At 39.2% G+C, this 22,249-nt stretch overlaps 1 protein-coding gene across 1 annotated transcript in view; it reads left to right on the top strand.

Moving 5' to 3' along the window:
- The first annotated feature begins 323 nt into the window (after nucleotides 1-323).
- ngfra (nerve growth factor receptor a (TNFR superfamily, member 16)) overlaps nucleotides 324-22,249 on the top strand; it is a 41,273-nt gene continuing 19,347 nt past the window's right edge. Inside the window, exons 1-4 of the mRNA XM_044100279.1 lie at nucleotides 324-340; nucleotides 3,750-4,113; nucleotides 6,173-6,335; nucleotides 15,217-15,579. Of these exons, the coding sequence (XP_043956214.1) occupies nucleotides 4,075-4,113; nucleotides 6,173-6,335; nucleotides 15,217-15,579 (565 nt within the window). The 5' untranslated portion in view covers nucleotides 324-340; nucleotides 3,750-4,074. The remainder of the gene's footprint in view (nucleotides 341-3,749; nucleotides 4,114-6,172; nucleotides 6,336-15,216; nucleotides 15,580-22,249) is intronic.

The raw sequence follows: 22,249 nt of genomic DNA, 5'->3' as shown, positions 1-22,249 counted from the left end.
TTTTATTTCAATATTTTATATTTAAATATAAAAATATTTATATTTAAATATTGTCACACTAAAAACTTAGCCAATATTACTGTATTGTTTTTATATCTAAATAAAAATCTCAAATAAAGTCTATTGTTACAACTAATCTTGGATGCTTTAAGGGAGGATAGAAGCAGAGGGAGAATCGATGAGTTGGTGCTTGAAGGCATTCAGATCTCTACGGTGAAACCTAATCACCATGTGGCAGCTGCACCGCGGAGGCTGCTCCCTCTGCTGATAATCTGCATGAAGACAGATGTCAACACCAGGAAGAAGGTTTGAAAAGGAAATTAGGACAAGCCTGAAGCAGGTAGAAACTGTTTCCCTGGTGACACCAGCTGTTGTAAACTACATCTTGGATCGATATCCATCAACATTGCGTTTTCTTGACTGGAAAAACTAACCAACACTAACATGATTACACTTCCTGTATGTGTATTGGTGGTTTTAGAGTGCTTTTCCCCAAATTAGTATCATCTTGAAACAAAAATAAACAAATAAAAAGGATGAAGCAGCTGGTTTTAGTGTGGATTAAAGTTCAGCAAAACCTCAGAGACGTTTCCACAGAGAGAAACTTTACTACATTTGACCAACATTGCAAAATTACTGAGAGGAATTTCACAGTTTCACACTTAAAGTTACGTAACTGTGCACATTAACTCTAGAATCAGAGAACAAGATGTTCTGTCACTAAAACTTTGGTGATCAGGACAAAAAGAGTTGTTTCTGAGCTCCGGCTCAGCTGAGTCGACCCCTGGTGGCAGAAAACGGTCCTGCATGTCCCCGGAAGGAAAACAAAAGCACATTCCTGGTATTTGCTCTAAACTAAAAGATACATAAATAATTCATGATCTTAAGGTCGGGAACACCTGCACATGTTTTGTTGAGAAATCAGTTTGTGTTCAGCCACTTCTGCAGAAAGGTTTTGAGGCGATATATGAGGCACACTAAGTGGACAGGTGTTTCCAATACTCCCTCCATTTACATCCAGAAACATTGAAGACATATTTTAGCATAATGAGGTCCAGCAGAGCAATGCCACAGTCTTCAGAGATCAAGAAGAAATGTCTTTTCTTTGCACTCACTGTCAGTTGTTGTTCCTTTTGTGTTTCACTGAAATCATTTCATGTCTCGTTTTGAGTGAACTGTGTCTTTTTGTGGTCGTTTTGCATCTGCTATTGATTGTTTTCAAACTTAATTGTGGACTTTTTTTTCTCTTTGAGTTTAATTATGCTCAACTTTAATCATTTCCAGTCACATGTTGCCCATGTTGATTCAGTTTTTGGGTCACTTTACATCACATTTGTTTTATCTTATCTCTTAATTTTTGCGTTTTCTTTAGTTCCTCTTCTTAAGCAGTGTCTCTTAAGAAGCGCAAAACTGGGAAGTAGAAGAAAAATGTTACTTAAAAATAAAAATCATATGTAAATGTATTCGTCAATCTCCAGCTTCATATATTGAAAGACTGACAATCTGGCTCAGATTTTTATACCAAACAGCTAAAACTGGATTGGGGGAAGCCTGTCGACACCAATTTTTAAGCCTCCACAAATATTCTCAATTTGATTCAGGTCTTGGCCATTTTAACACATAAACATACTTTCATCAAACCAATCCATTGTAGCTCTGGCTGTATGTTTGGGGTCATTGTCCAGATGGAACGGGAACCTTTAGCTCTGTCTCAAGTCTTTTGCAGCCTATAAGATGATTTCTTCCAGGTTTTAAACTGAATTTAGCTCCATCCATCTGACATCATTCCCATAGCATGATTCTGCCAACATCAATTAGCTTTCTGCCACACATAGCGTTTTGTATGTAGGCCAAAAAACATCTATTTTTGTCAAATCTGAGCCGCACACTTTCTTTGCTGCACACAAAACCACTTTTGATGTCTTTTACTCAGGATTGCTGGGTTTCAGATGACGTAGTACCGACGTCACCCAATGCAGATGAGGGTCAGGAAGTGAATGCAGCTCGTTTACTTCTGTTGATCCAGAATTAAAATTAATCTGTGTTGTGTAAGGTTGTTCCAACCGTTCTAACAGAGAGAAAGATAAACGGTATTCTGTGAAGGTAGTTGGTCACAAGGGGGTTAATTTAAAAACGCACCAAAAAATCTCAACAACTTGCGTCTAATAACAGGAGGTGCAGAAACTAACAACAGTCGCATCGTTTAAATTATATTTTCACATATTTTATTGGACAGTTACTTAGAAAGACTATCATTCATATGTAAAGTAAGATACATTATTTTCTCACCCTAACCGTGTTTTAATGGTGTTTCTGTAAATCACTGCGAATTCTAGAAATGCAGAACGACTCAACATTAACATCCAACTCCAGCATGAATTTGGGTTTACAGAAGCTAAATTAACTATTTAACAGGAGATCAAAACTTATAGAAATAACACTGGTTAGCTCGTTGTTAGCGATACCATCGTTATCATAGACTAATTACTTAAAAAAGCACAACTCACTGGGACAAGTCGGCAGCCATTTAATGGTTCTTTTGACCCTAAATGTTTGACCCAACTTGAAACTAAATGACTGTATTCTCCAGGCTTTAGAGAACTTTCTTCAGGCTCGTCCTATAATAGGAGGTCTGTGTCACCGGACCAAGCCATCTCACCGCCGGGTAAATCCTCAAGATTATAGACAAGTCTTTCTTTACAGAGACAATACGGATCACATCCTAAATATACGTGTATTTTTGAGATGTCTCGTCTGTTCCGGCCCATTTAGGGCAGCAGCGTAGTTTCTGTGATCCAGAGAGTACAGCTAACAGAAATAGCTGGTTAAAAACAGCTATTTCTGTTTTGAACCAGAAATAGCTTTTTTCTTCCCACTCTTCCAAATAAACCAGATTTGTGCAGTTCATCCCTAATAAGTGCTTTCCTCTGCCTGATTCGTGGCTCTCTGTAGCTCATACATTAGTTACCGGTTTGTGATTGATGTTCTCCTTGGCCGCCTTACTCTTGGTATTCTTTCAGTTTTTTAATAATGGATTGAACAGAGCGCTGTGAGTTATTCAAAACTTGAGATGTTGTTTTATGGGATAAATCTTCCTTTACTCCACACCTTTACTCCTGGTGTTTTTCAGATGCTCTTTGTTCACTAATGAGGCCTTCACAAAACATACTGATATTAAATTTTACTCATTAGATGACTTCTCAAGGCAAGTGGGCATGCTTTTATTTGGGGGTATCAGAATATAAATGCATGCCACACTTTTCAGATTTTTATTTGTATTCTCTCACATCACAGTTATGCACTACTTTGTGTTAGCCTGTCAATTGGAAATAAATATATATGAAAAACAAAGTCGGGAAATGGAAAATGAAAACCTTGAAGCCGGACTTTCTCTCTCTCTCTCTCTCTGTGTGTGATTGTTTTTTAATTGAGGGAGCCCTGGCTCTTTGACCTTTGACCTGCTGGATCCTCACTAATCTGTGTGAAATTATTCCAAACAAAACGAGATCTTCACCTTTAACATGATCCATTGATGTAATACAAAGATTGTCTATAATATAAGCAAATAAAAAGGGATTAACTTCGATTTAAATTATATTGCAGTCGGCGTGATCGAAGCTAGTTATTGCTACTGTTGCAATAGGGCCGAGCTAATGTGGGGGGATCAGGTTCTGCTGCAGAACCATCAGGAGGAGTGATAAACCGGAGGCTGGACGTGACTCTCTCCTCTCTTCTCCTCTCCTCCGCAGTGCACTTGCAGCTGAGCAGCTCTCCGGACAGGACCGTCCCCTCCTCCCGTCCTCCCCTTTATATCACTTCTGCGTGTGCGCTGGCCAGAGTAACAGCGGCGCTGCTGGAAGGCTGCGGAGACTCTTCCATCCGACTCCACGGTGCGGAGGTTTCCCGGACAGACGCGTGACGGCGCGGACTCTTAATCCCGCTGAATCCCAATCCGACAAACAATCCGTGCCTCTGGAATTAAGATGAGCGCTTCTGCCGCACGGCTCTCCTCCACATAGCGCCGCATTTCCCTGCTCCAGATCTGTTTCATGTGACTCCTGCGTACGAAGAAGGATGACTGCTACCTTACCGCTGGTGATTCTGTGCGCCTTGGTGAGTCGTCGCTTTCCCTGACTTCTGCAGGACTTAGTTATTTAGAAACGCGTGTTATTTTACGCATTTCCTGTAAAATACACGCAGCTGTAATGCGTTAATAAACTTATTACTGAAGTTTTGCGTAAAAGTTTCCCTGCTCGGGTGTTCATTGAGGGCAAATCCTGCAGGTGTCTCATGCAGGTTAATGTTCTGCACCAAGGTAATGTCACATACACTCCTGCCTTTCTGCTGCGTTTTATCCTGGGTAGAAAATGCAAATTGTGCTGTAATTTCAGTAGATTTTGATTTCAAATCTGTATTTTTTGAATTAAAATAGATTCACTCAGCAAGAGCATGGGACAATTTTCAAGTGTTCTGCATAAAAATCCAGATTATAATCAAGAAAGTTAACAATGAAGCATATAGGGGGCTCTGCTATGTTCACAGCAGCTGGTCTAATTGGGCAGCAAGGCTCAGTCATCATGCAAACAGCCCTGGATGTGAGGGGACACGCTGTTGTGACAGCTGGTGCCAGAGAGTGGCAGCAGTCGCTGCACTTTGGTAGAATTAAATTTAGAAATAAACTCACAAATTGGCCATGAAATTGACGAGAGGACAAACGAAGCACATCACAGCTGTGTTGCTTCATGGCTTAATGGTGGCTCCAATTTTTACTTACCCAACTTGACCTAAATGTGTTTCAGCTGAGTGAAAAATCCAGGACTAAGCTTTTTTTTTTTGTGGTCAGGTGGAATGGGTATACGGTGTTTAAAGTAAAAACCGAGACTTGTGCAGAAGTGTTGTCGATGAGCTGATTGGGAATGACGAGGAAAAGAAGAGCAGAGAAAACGGGAGAGCTGGAATGAGAGGCAGGAGGGGAGATGCTGGCTGCTTGGTACATCTGTTTCTGAATGAAAGCAGAGAGAGGAGGGAGCGACCAATGAGAGTCAGGGAAAAAAGATGTCTCAGCATATGTGAATTAGCTGGAAAGGAGGTTTTACTTATTACATAATAAAAGCCACAGGACATGAAAGTGATGCAGGATAATCAGATTATTTTTTCTTCTAAAGAAACTGGTTACAAATTCTTGTCATTTAACTTCAGTTCTTGTGCCAGTGAGCTAAACTGTAAATATGCCAGGATGGAGAATGAGAAACAAGAGCAGACCAGGAGAAGTAAGAAGTAGAAGTAAGTCATATTAGACAAGATCAGTGAGCCTGCAACAGTTTTAAATTAAACGGTGTATTAGAGCAGCTATCTGTCAGAATAAATATGCATGTTTATTTAGGCCTGTCACCATAAAAAATTTTTAATTAAACAAATTGTTCCAGAAGTTATATTTATAAGTAATGTAATGGCAAAATAATAATGCAAGAACACATAAAAAAAATCTGTAAACTTTAAATTGTAATAAACATTTAACACTGGAACTGGGTGACATTTTAAATATCCGAGATAAATAAACAGAACAAGTAAAATGAATTTTGAAGTCTTTGTAAAGAAAATTGTCCTTGGATCAAACTGCAGTTTTTAGTTGAAAGAGAGAAAAGAAAGATAAATGATGCCAATGGAAATGACTGAGTTTGCTGTAATTTATCATGTGATTAATTAATTTATTGATTATTGTGACAGGTCTGTGTATGTTTATCTCCAGTGCTTGAGTTACATTTATGGAGAAAGATTGAGTTTAATGTGTTTGTGTCAGGAGACATTGGAGAGTGACAGAGGAGGAGCGCAGGCTTCAGAAATACTGACTCTGAAGTGTTTGCGTTAATCACAAGCAGAGAGAGGCTCCGTCTAGCTCTCACCTTTGGACGTTAAATAGGACGGGCGTCTGGGTAATGCTGTGCATACATGCCTTTATGGCTCCTGTCCAGCCTGAATGCGTTTCAGGTTCATTATTAGAGATGATGTGCCTTTAGGGGAGCTATTAAGCCAGGTTAGTGCAAAGTCTTTCCAATACAGGCAGGCACAGTGATTTATGGTGAACCTTTACAGAACAGGTTATCCACCTGGCAGTAATCCATTCCATCATTTTGCCTATTTGGTGTAATACGTCTGTCTCTAATTCTGCCAGGCGACGATAGCGCTGGCGTCCAAGACGGAGCGGGCGCTGAACGTGGAGTGTGACTCTGGCCAGTTCACCACCGGCGGGGAATGCTGCATGGAGTGCCCACCTGGAGAGGGAGTGGTGAAGGAATGTGGCGCCGCTCAGACTGTCTGCGCTCAGTGTTTGGACAGTGAGTAATGATTTCTCATGGTTTGCACCTCTTTTGTACATGCATGTGCATCAAACTCATCAGGCTCGATACGCGTGACTATCGTTTTCAGGAATGTCAGCAATAAGCCTTAACATTGGCAAGTCTTGACAGATTGATTTGTAAACGCTAGATCATCACTAGCTACTGCTTTTGTGCCAATGGGGAATCGAGGGAAACCACCTCAGAGTCCCGAACAGGGATGGTGGATAGAGACAAATCCAGCCTTCACTCTTATTGTTAAAATGATGTCGGTGTTAAAAAACAAAACAAATGTAACTGTATGTATGAAATATACAGTTTTTCTCATTTTCTTTAAATGCATCATAACTAGCAACATTTTTATGAGTCTATAAATTCATCAACATACAATATTTTTGACACTTAACAGAATTTAGCAGAAACCTGATAAATTTGTGCAGAAACAGGAATATTCTTTCAATTAGCTGTTGAACTAATTGAACAATAACAATCATTTTATGCTTTATATTTGATATATTTTAATATGAGACTAAAACAACATTCAACTTATATTTAAGGACTATAATCTGATAAAATAATTATCCATCCTGTTGGATGATGTGTGTTTTCTGCTGCTGCTGAGTAAGAATCAGTTTGCGGTGAGCTGTGAGTAAAGATTGCTTAAATTAAAGAGTAAATATTTGTACATTAGAAAACCTGTGCAGAATAAAAGAGTGAAAGGAAATCAGCTTTAAATATTTGTAGAGTTAAATAATCTTTCTTGAAAATTGAGTCCAAATTTTAGTCAAAGCCAAAGTAAATTACTACAGCCCAATTTTTCAATTTGGATAAAAGGTGAGACTTCTGTGTTTTCTTAAGATAAAACGCTTGTATTGTTTTAAGTGGCTCCAAATGTGTCTACAGCTCGACTTAAGCTGCAAACCATTAGCATTTACTCTTTGGTCCACAGCCGGAAAAACATTCAGCTTCAAACCGGAGGGAAAAAAAGCTGCAAATAAATGTTTTCCTCTGCATTCAGGAGTTTCTGTGTTGCATCCTAGCAGCTACTTTTACCATTTGTGATGTTTGTGTTTAATTTTCTAAGCATGCATTAAAGTTTAGGTCGCTGATTGCAGGCATCAATACATACAGTTTCACATCCTGTGTGCAACGAAACAAGTTTTTAGGATCCAACACTGTCTCAGTAATGTCAGCACCGTTTAATTATTAGTCAAGCATTTCTTTCTTCCCTTTAAAAAGTTATTTTTTTTCTAAATAAGCCTCTATTTTATACTTTTTTTCTCATTTCCCACACTTGCAGCAAAAGGTTCAGGGAGGTTTTTTTTCTTTGTCAGCATCTAAAGTGTGACAGTTGCCACAGGGTAAAAACTAAAAAGGACAGAAATGCTGTAAGCCAATTTCACACAAAACAACCCCATCAAAGTCAGAGTTAGAAAAGGTGCAGGCATGAAATACAAGCAGGAGCAGAAACACTTCGAATTAAAGCTCTATTCCAACGCTTTTGCATCAAAAATGTTACAAATGTCTCTAAAGTGAACAAAATAAATGATCGACATCATCAGATAATCCATGCAGAAATATTGTTGATTAACATCTTTGCTCAGATGTTACTAGAAGTTTATTTTATTGTGGCATAATAATCATAAGCACTTGTTTGCCCTGGATTTAAACGTTTTGCACCAAATCCCACAAACCGTTGTCACGTCTCCTTTCTCTTCTTGCTTTCCTCCACCATGCCGTCCCCCTCCCCTCCTTGCAGTAACTATGAGTCATCCTCTGTATTAGCGGATAAGATGGTATTAGAAAAGCCAGGCACCAAAGGGCACGATCTGCTCATTTATCATGCATACTGTTACATCAGTCTATCTTCACCCATTTGATCCAGTTAATTAGGCCATATTGAAAAGCCTATTGTGCCTCTGATAGTGAACAATTAGTCCGCTCCGCTGTACAGGAATGGTAGTCACAGCTGATAAACACTCAACAATTAAGCCAGAATACCCGAGAGGTTGCACCCAATTTCCGGTGTGAGTGTGTTTTTTTTTGTTTCAGTTAAAGCAGATATAATGTCAGCGTGTGTGTGTGTGTGTGTGTGTGCGTGTGTGTGTGTGTGTGTGGCTGACAGGAGCACACACAATAAATAATCCAGCTGAGCTGGAATTATATTGAGGTTAAAAGCTGACCTACTATAAAAAAAAAAAAACAGACACCATAAATATATTTTCTGAAGTGGTGAGGTGAATAATTAATGAGTAAAATTTGACAAATCCATTTCCTGCTTCATGGTAAGCATGAACATATCTGTATTTACCATGAGACCCCTTTAATGTCCCACTTCCTGTTGGTTAGACCCCCTCCCTACCCAACTGTAGTCTTCCTGGCCCGGGATGTGCATCAGTAGCCCTGAAATATTTATTAGTCTCCTCCACTTCTCTCTGTGGTCGAGGGAAACAGGACAAGCGAACCTGCCTCACTTAGTGAAGCATTCAGAGAGGTTTGAAGTGAAAACGGGCTGAATGACTGAGAAAAAAGCATGACGAGACTGTGAATCTCCGGGGATTTCAGGAGGAAGGAAAGTGGAATCACAGGCATGTCTGGTTGAGGTCTGGAGCCGAGCATCAGGAACCGCTCCAAACTTTGGATGGAGATGAATGAAGTGAGGATAAGCAGAGATTTTACTTCAAAGCAGAGAGAAAACTATTGAAACGAGATGCAGGGGTCTAACACACAACAATGCGCAAAATTCAATCAATTCAAAATACTTTAAGATAAAAAAAAAAACCTGTTTATTACAACTGGTGGGCCCACAAGGCAAAGCATTGCTTATTTATTTAAGTCTTTTTAAAATGTTTGCATTTTTTAAGACTTTATTGTTGGTGTTCAGGTATTACTCTTTCAACCTTTCAATAATACATAATTATCAAGTGATATTTTCAAATTTCCTGTCAAATTTAAACATTTCTAACTCAAAAAGACGACGGGCCGCTGAGGACCAGGCTTAGCAAGTTTTCTGAGGGAAACCTTGGGTAAGATAATGTAATTTTATTTATATGAATTAGAAGGAAGTACAAACAAAACAACAAAACCAAAAGAAATACAAAAAGGTAAAAGTATAAAACTAGTCCGTAATTTATGAACTAGTTTCTCTGGATTCTGGTTCTGATTAAACTAAATGTTGGTTCCTGTTCTGGGTTGAGTTCTAGATTTATACAAAGCTAAATATTGGTTCTACATGTTTGATTTTTGTTCAGGGTTGTTAAGCAGATGGTACTTTCTAAGTTTATTCTAGATTTGTAAACTAATAGTAGTTTTGCTCTGATATTAAAAGCATAAAGCTAGATGTTGGTCTAAATTAATAAGTACTAAATAAGTACTTTATAAAAGTAGCTAAAATAGCTCAAACTAAGTTTCTTCAAGGAGTTTCTGTAGTTGATCTCCTGTAGCAGTCTGCGTTACAGACCGAAGGCACTCTGGTTGTTCAAAGTTATCTGTTATGGTCATTATTTCATAAAATACAACTTAATTTTAAATATTAGAAATTCTTCACAAACAGTCTGCTTCACTCAGTAACACCGTTCCCACTGAAGAGTGTTGTTGTTCCTGCAACATGATTTGTTTCATTCATATTAAAGATTGGATTTTGAATTTACATCTCAGAGTTTAGAGATCAGATTTGATCAATACGAAACGTGACTGGTTCTGGTCCATTCATGCTTTAATACAACATGGAAAACCATATTTACAACTGACTTTAGCATTGTTTTCACACCTGATAGTCCAGTATACTTATTCAGTTGGGGACCAGAATTGCAACATTTGTTACATTTTCAGCTACACCAAGTCAAACGTATCAAACTCTTTGAGAAACCTGTTCCCCTCCTCGCCTGTGGGGGGCGCTGCACCAAGAACTACTGACAGAAAAGACACAAAAACCTCAGAAGAAAACAAACACAACTTCCTTCTTCACAAACAAAAATGGAGTGGTGTAGGATTTCTTTTTTTTGTCTTCGGCAAAAGACTACAAGCTATTTCTTTCACAACCACTTGGTTGCGTTTACCCAGAATGCCCTGCGCTATGGTCCACTTCCTTTTTAGGTCCACTTGGTGTTCATATGCATTTGAACAGCACCACAGTTCACTTCTCCCAAGCTGAAACCTGGATTTTTAGGGGGACCAGACTTTGTTTTTTTGGTCCGGACCTTCTCAAATACGCCAAACTTTCTACAAAAACAAACTAAAGTTTAATCAAAGTCTGAATTTAGACTAAGAAAGAACCCCAAACATAAATCTTTAAGCCAAACCTTCACTTCTACATCTTATGATTCGTTCTCCACTTGAAGTGATGATAGATGACACTTAGCTACTCAGACTTTACTTTTTAGGTTCTTATTTAACCATAAATGTTTACTATCCAACACCAACCGTTCCTCTTCCCTTTTCAGAAATTTGGGAAAATTTAAAAACACCTGTTTCAAATCTGGAGAAGGTCAACCAATGAAGTGGGACGTTGATTAAACACAGTAAAGTTTAAAACAAACGAAAAAAAAACCCCAATTCAACTGTCAAACATCTTTGCAAATGTTGATAATTTATCCTCCCTGAGCAAAAGGTCACCAGTTTATGTGGGACATTTTGTGGAGGGGCAGAAATTTCCAGCGTCACTAAAAGCTTCCACTGAAAAGAGCTGATTGTGAAGATCAGTGAGCAGTTTCAAGGACATCCACTGCTACATTATTAATGACACTAATGGGACCAAAAAACACACGAGGGGAGCTGAAGTGGCACATTCAAAGTGCAACAAGCCCCCCACTCACATCTCACTGTCCCATCAACCAACTTGGTGGCTAAATATGAAAACTCTAAATACTCGTTTCATGGCTCAGCTGGGGACAATTAGAAAGAATCTCATATTTTATTTAAGAAGGCACTCCCTGTCTGAGTCCTGATGGCCTTTAACTTTCATCTTTTAGCTCTGGATAAAAGTGCTGACGCATAAATTGGGTCTGCACACCTCATCTGTGGCTGCATATGGTCACGTTTATAAATGTTTACACGCAGGCACTGTGAAGAGAGAGCCATGCATACGAGCTAAAATGAGCGAGGAAGCAGCCTGCATGCTGCGGGATAATTGATATGAATGAGAAAAGGAGCTTTACTGGTTCAGCTTGACTGCAAAGAAAACAAAAGCTTTCAAGCTCAACTAATTCAAATAATTGTTTACCTTGGAGTTCTGTTGTTTATCTGGAACTCGGTCACTGTCGCTCTCCTCATGCTAACAGGAGCGAGAGGAAACGCCAGATACAAAAAACTTGTCATTTTACTGTATAACTTTTAAAGATATGGGGCAGCCGTCAATCATAAAGACTGTCAGCCCTCGGTGTAAATGCTGATTTATTTGCAGCTCACACTTTTTACAAGGTAAGAAGACTAACGTTTATATACTCTATAAGTATGTATGATTGGAAAGATATTAAATATTGCATTATTGCGGAGGTACGTGTCAAACGGTTAGTAACCATGGAGACATGCAGCCTAGCATTTATGGAAAAAAATTGGTTAGCATCTTGTCTTCTGTACATTTTTAACGCCGCTCCAGTTTAAGGGGAATCGCTGTTTATGACATAACGATATAAATCATGTGATGTGAATTCAGGCAAAGTTGGTAATTTGATCAATAAGTATGGGTCGGTTTCTAAGTTAGCTGTTTCCAATTTTTAAAAATACGGCCATCTATGAGCCCCAATCAGGTGTGGTACGTTAACAGGCAAATTAGCTCGACTCTAACAATTGGAAGTCATGAATAAACTCGCAAAACAGCTTTAGAAAACAATTTTAGTTGCTCTATCTCTCACTTCTGACCTCCATCTATTTTACTTGACCCTTCCTCCTGCAGCCGTCAGCACTTTGATCACTAAATTATGTTTTTTAGATTAGGTTTGGACTTTGAGCTCCGGACCACCCTCGCAGACCGTTTCCGATTATATCGCCGTCAAGCTGCCTGAGATTCATTCGAGCAAATCTGCTGCTTTCTTGCACGTCGTCCCCTCTCCTCCATACCTGCCTCCCTATCGTTACCCCCATCTGCTCCTCTCTGTCTGCCTGTATAATGTGACAGGGCTCGGCTGTACCGCTGTTTACAAGGTGTTTAAAACTTTAGCCGCTGCCAACGTTGACTTGCCAGGGAGGTTTAGAAGGAAAAAGAGGAGTGCTGGGACATTGCTGCAGGGGTTTTCACACTGACAATACGCCGTTGCTCAACATGACAAACCCTTAAACAGTTCTCATGAAAAAAAAAAAAGAAAAAAGGAAAGCAGCACACTGTGGAACATATGGAGAGGCAGATAAGAGTTGTGCAAACGTCCCACACGTCAACGCATGTGGTTTCATTTGCGGTTCAGTAAATCTTGATGATTTATGCCATTGCAACCCAAACAATACGATCCCAACCAGAGTAAACGTAGCAGAGTCCTTGTTTTGTAACTTTGAAAATCAAACCCTGGTGTTAACTAAGTGGTTTAAGAAGCAGCTTTTACATTCATTCCTGTTTCATGGTGTCATGCTGTGAAACTTTCATGAAGTGCGGATCGTCTTAGGGATCAAAGTGTGCTCCTTTCTGAACCGCAGCTTTCACAAGGTGACCGCTCTCGTGTTTGGCACGTCACAGAAAAGCGAAACGCAAAGTGAAGCTGCTCGTGTAATGAATCTGAGCTGCAGGTTTTTCTTTTTTTAAATCTCCCTCCCATCAGCCTCTCAGCTCGCCTCGCATCTTTTTCAACCACTAAGCCATGCTCGTATGGCACATGAACACTTTCTCTCTCTCACTGTATGCATAATTCAGCAGGCATCCAATTATATCTGAAAATAATTCTATATGAACATGTAATATTAATAGAATACGCAGCGCCCTGAGGAACTCTTCAGCGTCAGACCAAGCTAACTTGAGGTCATCACTTCCTCAGTGATGAACTCTCCTAAATCCTCCTGTTGCCAAATGTTCCTGGAGAGCAAATCTGAAGTGTGTGAAGTAATTGAAAAGCAGCAGGCAATTGGTCGCAACAGCTTTTACCCCTTTTTATCCAGCGTGCCTCTTCACATCTCAGCTGTTTTCTAGAGTCGTTATTGCTCACAGTCCTTCCAAAAATCGATGGAAGGTGAAGACGTTGTGGACACATTGTCAACTTTTTATTTTAGTGATAAACGTTGCCAAGAAGGCAGCATTGGAAACTGAAATAACAACATGCAGTGCTACTTTACATGCTTTTTGCTAGCAGGAATACAGAGTGGCTGTAAATAATGGAGACTTCTTTGCTGATTTCCGTTATACAACTAAGTTATATAAATCACAAAACAGCAACTTTTTCAATACAATCCTGTAGTTGAGACGTAAATAAAATATTTTTTGTCTCTCAGACTACTCATTATCTGGAATCTCAACCAGAAGTAGAAATATGTTTGTTTTTACGATTGATTGGATCCCCTTTAGCCGTTGCCGTGACAATGGCTACACTTCCTGGCATCCACATAATAAAAAACCCAATTATAATTAAAACAGCTACTTAATATAACAGTAATAACATAGCATATTGATTCATAAATGTAACATTTATAATTCTTAATAAAAATTGTACTGTTAAAATTTATATTATTCTGCCATATTATGGCAAATTTAATCTTATGTATCATCTCCAACACGTCGCATTGTTATTGTGGAGAACAGAAACAAAACTAACACAGGTGCCTAAAAATAAACCTTTTCATGTTCTTCTCGTTTAAGCCAAAGCAACACAGCTGGCTTTTACAGGAAGATAGAAAAGTTGCATGTAAGTTTATAAACGATTAAACGACAAACGGTAATCTCTCACTTTGTTGAGCAGTTTTCAAAACTGCAATTTTTGATTGATTGATATTTATTAGTGATTAATATCCGCCACTATAAAAAATTAGGAATGTGTCATATGTTGACGGTGTGTGTTCAAAGTGAATGCATTAACACCATGAAAACCTTTTAACGTTAAATATTGAAGCAAAACAGTTAAAGATATTTACTTATTACAAATAAGAATTGTTGAAAGTTGTGATTACTTCCTAATATATCTTGAGCCCATTCAATTTAATTATTCTATCACAATTTGTGCTTTTAAAAACAACTTTTTAGAGCAAATTACTTCTGCTATATTACATTTTTCAGACCACAGACTAAGCTGCATTCGCATTGTCTCATTTCTAATGTCAGAATTCAATAAAACGTTTCTTTACTGCGATATATCTGGGTAGTTTTCACTGAAATATACCTTGTAGTTCACTCTACGTACAAAGTACTCCTTACCAGAACTGATCAAACAGGGTTATAAGACTGAATCACTTCCTAAGCAGTTATGATAGTCATGTTTTTAAGCTTTACTAGTCATTCAAGTGAGCACTTCAGGATCTGACTCATATGATTCTTTTGAGCCAGATCTGATCCAAATCTGCAAAATAGCAAAATGACTAAGATTTACAGCAAGCGGGCGTAACTTTCTTTAAAATTTACAGATGTTTAATTCTAGGTTAAGTCTGAGTATTTGCACAGGCTGGATTTTACTTGTTGTGTTTGACTGAGGCTGCAGACGTTTACTCAGCGCAGCACAAACACATCCAGATCGATATCATAATTAGGAATCCAAGGTTTTGACTCGCTAGCCGACAAGAGCACCTTTCTTGTCCTGCAGCACAAATCACTGAGAGCCCTGTGGATCAATGTGTCCTTCCTGCTAATGAATGTGCAGTAAACATGATTAATGCCATTGGATTCACTGTTTATCTCTGCTTTATCTTCTCATGTTCCATCGGCTCTTCTTACTTTTCCTCTGACTCTTGTCTGGTTTCGTCCTCTGACCTGCAGGTGAGACTTACTCAGAGAACTACAGCCACACGGAGACGTGCAAACCGTGCACTCAGTGTACCGGCCTGATGCGGATGGAGACTCCCTGCACCGACTCCAACGACGCCAAATGCGTCTGCAAGTACAACTTCTACTTCAACAGCGTCTCTGGACGATGTGAGCCGTGCACTGTGTGCCCGCTGGGACAGGGCGTTTATTCGCACTGCGACGCTTACCACGATACCGTATGTGAGGAGTGTGTGGACGAGACGTTTTCTGACCGGGAGAGCTACCTGGAACCCTGTTTACCTTGCACCATCTGTGAGGAAGACATCGAGACTCAGATGGCTGAGTGCACGCCCATCAGTGACTCCGTCTGCCACAGTAAGCCTGCTGCTTGAATTTCTGACTCCAAGCTACTCTCATACCAATATTGACAAATCCTTCATGCATGTGTGACATGAAGTTGCATCAGTTTTTGAGTTACTGAGCTTTAGAAGTGACTTAATTCAAAATTTTTGAAGGCAGAGAGATGTTATGGCTGTTCAAAAGACTGGGCTAGTTTTTGAATTAGTCATTTTTAGGAAAGGACCCTAAAAAAATAATTGGTAGCTGTTTTTTCACTACAAATGTCTGCAAAACTTTGTCGATATTCCACTAATGTTGAAAAAACACAATTTCCTAATCGAGATGTTTCCATTAACTAGGAAACACAAATTAAAATCACACGTGCAAAAGTTTGTTCACGCAGTAAGTCATTAAAAAATACGCCACTCTGTCATCTTCCAACTACTTCCTGTCATCGTCTTAGTCTTTTCTGGCAGTAGTAATGTCCAGTTGTTGATCCTGATTTGTGTGATGCGAAAACGTGTTTCCATTAGTTTTGCAAAAATACACAAATTTTGATACAGCCAAAACAAACAACACCTCATCAAAAAATGCTTGTGTTTCCATTTAGCAATTTTATTTTCATAATCCCTATTTGTGCAATTTTAAGACAAATGGAAACCCATCTGCTGCCTGGAACGACGGGGAATAAACAGATAATATTTGTGTCAGAATCAGCATTTTGAAGTGACTTTTTGACCTGGATTTAGTTTGTTGTTTTTGCCATCAGCGATGTGCTTCCAGATGCTGCTGAGTGGTTTTGGCTCAACCTCTCTGAAAATGAATCAAGGTCTGAGAATGAATCTGATCTGGTCTAAAAGACAAGATAAAATCCCAAATAATGACGCAACCCACAACACAGACAGAACAGTGTGCACTCTGTACTTACGTGAGTTTCCCGGGGATGCATTCAGGACTTTTTCTCATTTCAGTTAAAGAAATCTTCTCTATTCTAACTGATGAATATTTGGTTTATTTAAGGCCTGACCTGAGCAGGCGGTTAGTCTTTACTACGCATGACAGGAGCTTCACCCAAACACACGAGACGATTCCAGCCCACAAAGTGCCGTAAGTTATTTCAGATCGGCGTTGGAAGCCTCATTTAATTCTCAATCACACTTGAAGAAAACCAGCAGGGGCGACCTGCACCTGCGTCTGCGTGAACATGCGTGGTGAAAGGTCGGACTTGGTCAGCTGGAAGTTGAAAGTTTTAGCATTAAAAGGTCAAAGACTGCATCAGTGTCAACAGGGAGACGATCAATAACCCAAGCAGTGCCAAGCTTTTTGTGCAGCAGTAAAGGTGGGCTGAAAACCCAGGAAGCTGTAAATTCACACGGGTCAGGCGAGGTGGGGAACTGACCTCAGCGTTGCCCTGGGTGGCAGTGCGGACTTCTTGGAGAAAAAACTGTAAAACAATAACTCCCTCTTGCTGAAAGTTTCATAGATTGTACGCTTCATATGCCTGCTTTCAGCTCTGAGAAAGTTAGAAAGCTAGAAAATCTTTTAACACTTCATTGTTAACGCGCAAAGGGCCAAACTGCAAAAACACTAAATGTTACCAAACAGTTTTCATCTAGTTTCTAGTCCGAATATCTCAGTTCACTTGAAATAAGACAAAACTGACTTAGAAACAACTTTTCAGCAAGACATAGACACTTACTATTGATAAAAAACTAATAGTTTGGATTATTTCACTTATAACATTGAAAAATGTCTTTTTATAAGTAGAACTAGTACTTTTACCATCAATAATAAGGAATTAAGCTTCTGTTTCTTGCTGGAACGTTACTTGTAAATTAGGGTTTCAAGTTTACTAAGATAATTACATTAGAAACGAGACAAAAATACTTTGTGTTTTTGCAGTGCACATAAATGGTTTAAATTCCCTCTTTAATCAACTGTAATCACACTGAATGCGTAGAAACGGAGGATTGAATGATAAGATCTGGACGTGTTGATGTTGTGGAGGAAGAGCAAATAAATTTTCCTTCAGTCTGCACCAATATTTATCTTGATGAAAACTCCAACTCACTCTCCGCTGCATTTTATGTTGCATGCCACCAGTTTCCATGAACACAGCCAAACCCCGGCTAACAAAATATCGATGTACATTAGCTACAACGCAGCCTCTTGCTGCCCATTTGTCGCCCACCCAGGATGCTCGAATTTGACCCGCCTGATGGCACGATAGCAGCCATAATGGTAGATGCTAGAGATGGCATCGCAAGTGACCTTATGAAAGGAAAGTCCTGTTAAACAGCGAATTCGTTCCTGTGGGGATAATGGCTGCAGACACACATGCTGTGATGGTGTTACCAAACCTTCATGGTGGTCCTTCATAAAGATTTATTTCCTGCGGCAAACATAAAAATAAGTTGCTCATCTGGGACTCACTTCCTGTTTCTGAATTCATTGAAACACACAAGAAGTACTTTTAATTTTGTGTCAGAGTCTTTCTTGAACTTTGCACACGCTGTAGTGAAGATGCGAATCTCCGCTTCTTATCCAGCTGTCAGCAAGTGTCAGTTACACAAAGCAGCGACAGAGATGGAGGAAGAGAAAGGGGCAGGGACGAAAACAGACGGAGAGCTGCAGCATGTGCTGTGCTGGTGTTCTACGGTGAACGGGGTCGATATGAGTCCTGGGATTTCTTCTGCTCGCGCTCAGGTTTCGCTGAGTGACCTCTGAGAGCGCGCAAACACACACACACACACACCCATGCATGACTTTAGGACACACACACACGCTCTCTTGTACAAGGTTTAGACTCTTTATGGGCGTTCGGAATCAATAGAGCTGGTAGAGATATGGACTTAGAATTTTATCGCGATATTTCATGGTCCTATTATAATAACGATAAAGTTTATGATTAAAAAAAGATTTATTACTTAATTTTTAGGTAATAAATAGTTTTGCAGGATGGTGACTGCATGGCACAGAATTTAACAAACAAATAAGCTTCTTCAGGACAGAAAAATGTGATTTATATCACTAAGCAGCACACAGTAACTGCATTTAATCATATTTTTTAATCTGCTCAGTGGAGAAAATACTAAAATAAAATTTTTAATCAAACTGTTTTGTTTTCATTGCAAAAACACAAAATTGTACCCAGTATTTTTGTCTCTTTTCTTGTGCAAATATTTAAATTTTGTCTAGTTTCAAGTGTACTAACTTAAAAGTTACTTTTCAGCAAGATATAGGAGCTTGATTTAAGTAAATAATTCCTTATTGACTTATTTTGTTTGTATTTCCCTTTAATTCATGTAAAGCACTTTGAATTGCCTTGCTGCTGAAAATGTGCTATATAAATAAAATGACCTAACTTTACCTTAATATTGATTAAAAAAGTACTAATTCCAATAGCAAATTTGTAAACTTACAGCATGGGAAAAATGTCTTGCTATAAGCAAAAAAATTCAGCCAATGAGCAAGTAATTTTTTAACAAATATTAAGGGATTATTGACTTAAATGATTTCCTATATCTTGCTGAAAAGTTAGTTTTGTCTTATTTCAAGTGTACTAAGATATTTGCACTAAAACTAGACCAAAAATTCTTGTTTTTCCAGAATTTTATCATAACAATAAATCAAAAATTCTTAATGAGCCAAGAGTTTTTTCACAGCTAATAACTGAAAAATGATACAAGCGCGCTCTTCTCTTCCTCCTGCCAAGTGTAATTCGACTGTTGCATTTTTCATTAAACTCCGGGTGTTGCACACATGTGAACCTTTTTTTTGATCTGCAACCCGACATTCGCCGTTCAGCTGAACATCTTGGTGCTGCTCGGTTTGGAAAGTTTCAGCTTGTACTGGAGTGTTTGTCCTGAGGAGAAGTGAAGATTGAACACACAGATAACGCCAGACTCTCTTTATTAGAGAGTCCATCACCTCCCGTCTCTTCCCACAGTGGCCCTCGAGTGGACAGGCGAGTGGAGAGATGGAAGCTGTCCAGTGTGCATTCAGTGTCTTCGCCGCTGCAGTATAATTACTCCCTCTAATAAGAACACTTTACAGCAGCTTCTCTGTTCATCTGCACCCCCTCCTCACTCTCTTCTAACACTCTGCCTCTCTGTCTGCCCTCCCCTCCACTCTTTCTATTAACGCTCCCAAACAGAAGACAGAGCGCTCACTTGAATAATTTGCAGCATGTGTGTGTGTGTGATGCATGCACACCAGGCAGTTGTGATAGAGGCTCAGCTGCGACAGAAGGAGAGTGTTTGGCGGCTGATAAAGAGGTCTTTGTACGTTTTGCAGAGCCTGATAGTTGCTCATCTCCACCCTGAACTGGCAGAAGCCGAGACATCAACCTCTGCGAAAGACCCTGGGGTTAAATTCACCATAAAGACCTCAGTGGCTCGTAAAAATTAAATCATTTTCCTCCTCGCTCTTGTGTCCACACCCCGGTAATAAACACATCCCCGACGCAGCTCCACTCTCATAAAAATCCCGGGCTAGTTTTATTCTGTTTCATGAGGGTTTCAAACCCGCCGAAGCCAAACTGGGATTGTTCAAGGTTCAGCTGCTCCTTTCAGCCCCCCTGTTCGGGCTCCGGTCTGCGGCCAGCTGAGTTTGAGCCTGCAGGCCGGAGAAATATAAAAGTAAGAAAGCAGCTACAAAGACGCAGCACCCTGCGCTCTCACCTTCAATCTTATGTGACACATGCTGTGAGAAGATCAGTGGTTTTGGTCAAAACGATACAATTAACGATCCTGAGGTCCAGTAATCTCAACAGTTTTCTTTTTACAGGCGGTGTTTCAAATTTTGGGTTAAAGCTAAAGTATGTAACTTTTACATAAATTATTTTTATTATGATGCTGTTGTGACACTACGACAGAAAAACTGAAAAAAATCATCTGCCTTCTCCCAGTGCTCCCAGTAATAACTGCAGAAATACACCAGCAAGTCAGAAACAACCAATCAAAGCCAGGAGGAGGGTCTTAGTGCTGTCAATCACTCTTGTGCTCACCTGCTCACAGCTGCTTTTGCTAAGTTACAGACGGTTCACCACAACACAGACTGCCACAAATGCTAATTCCAGTTAGCATAGCCACAAATGATGGCAGATAAACAGTTTTTCTTTAACAATAATTAATTTCTCCTAACACATTTAGCAACACGTACACAATAGTGTTTAACAGCGCTAAGACACTCCTCCTGGCTCTGATTGGTTGTGTTTGACTGGGATTATTGCATTTTAGCAAAACTCAACAGTAGGATGTGGAAGATACACATCCTACTGTTGTTTCATTCCATACCGTCACAATATGGTGAGAGTTTCAATAAATATAGAAAATATATATTTATTTTTAAATGTTGCATTCCGCAGCTTTAGAGGCAACTAATAAATGACAAAAATTTATTTAATACATTGTTTTAAAGTCAACATAAACGTTGTGGTTTTGAGGTTTTCATGTTTTATTGCTAATCTATATAGACTAAACTTAATGGTAGCATGTCTGGGAAGCCTTGGGCCGACAAAATGCTCATTAATAATTAAGTTCAGACATAATTTAAAAACTATTCAACATACTTCCTCCCAAAACAAACCACCAATATGACAGAGAAGCAGATTAAGATCAGCTTTGTTCATCAGTAGCAACAAAAGCATGCTACGCTAACGTAGCCTGTGAACTTTTCCTTTGAAATATTTAAGACAATAAAATTAAATGCTGCTAAACAGTGTGATAGATAGATAAGTAGGATCAAACATAAGTTTAAGCATCAAATCTTTTACACAGGATATTTGTGGAAGGGATTTTTGTCGAGTATCTTTTAGAGAACCAGAGACAAGAACTTCTCACAAACTCTCCATAAAGTTATTCTATCTGCACACCTTCACATCCTTTTTTTCACACCATCCATTCACAATTTATTCTATTTGCAAGCTCATGTTGCATTGCTAATAGCATTACCCAGCGCGGCATTAGCTAGATGATGTATGGCAGAGCTGAGGAAACCTGACTACATCCGAGGAAAGGTCAAGAAATGCATGTAATACAGACGCCCGTGTTTCGACTTCTCTAAACAATCCCTCCTTTCAGACGGATTCAAATCAATACTGTTGCTGTAAATAGCTCTCTGCATTCTGCATGTTTCTAAGTATGGCATGCACATGTTCTGACTTTCTGCCTTCTGAGAGATGTTTTCCACCAAACAGGTGCAGGTCGTCCCACCACCGCTGCACTGACAGACTTCTCAATATGGACACTTAATTACAAACACAAACTTTATGTCTATGTAAGCTGCCCATTAGGATCCCATTGGACTATTTAATGCAGAACCATTTGTAAATTATGCAGCGAATCAATGTGGAGGAGCTTTACAGTCTGTCATGTCAGTAAAAACAGAGAATAAGTGCAGCCAGTATCTGTAATGCTCCACTAATATTCTAATGCGCCACGTTGGTCTTCAAAGTAATCAATCATATAACGTTAACAATCTTTAAGTGGATTTTTTTCATGAGATGGTCCACTAAGTCAATATACAAAGATGATGGGACTTTAATTTCCGCTGCTGTTGCCTTACTCTACTAGTAGAGGAATGTGTAAAGTATTTGGTTGATTCCTGCTTATTTTGGGTCAAAATCAGCAAAAACAGTTTATTCAGGGAAAAAACAGGATATTGTTTCTCAAAATGCATTTCTGTTCAATTATTCAGTGAGAGA

The sequence above is a fragment of the Gambusia affinis genome, linkage group LG19, assembly GCF_019740435.1.
Source record: "Gambusia affinis linkage group LG19, SWU_Gaff_1.0, whole genome shotgun sequence".
In the NCBI taxonomy this organism is placed as follows: domain Eukaryota; kingdom Metazoa; phylum Chordata; class Actinopteri; order Cyprinodontiformes; family Poeciliidae; genus Gambusia; species Gambusia affinis.
The sequence above is the reverse complement of the archived record's forward strand: the minus strand, read 5'-3'. Positions and strand labels throughout refer to the sequence as shown.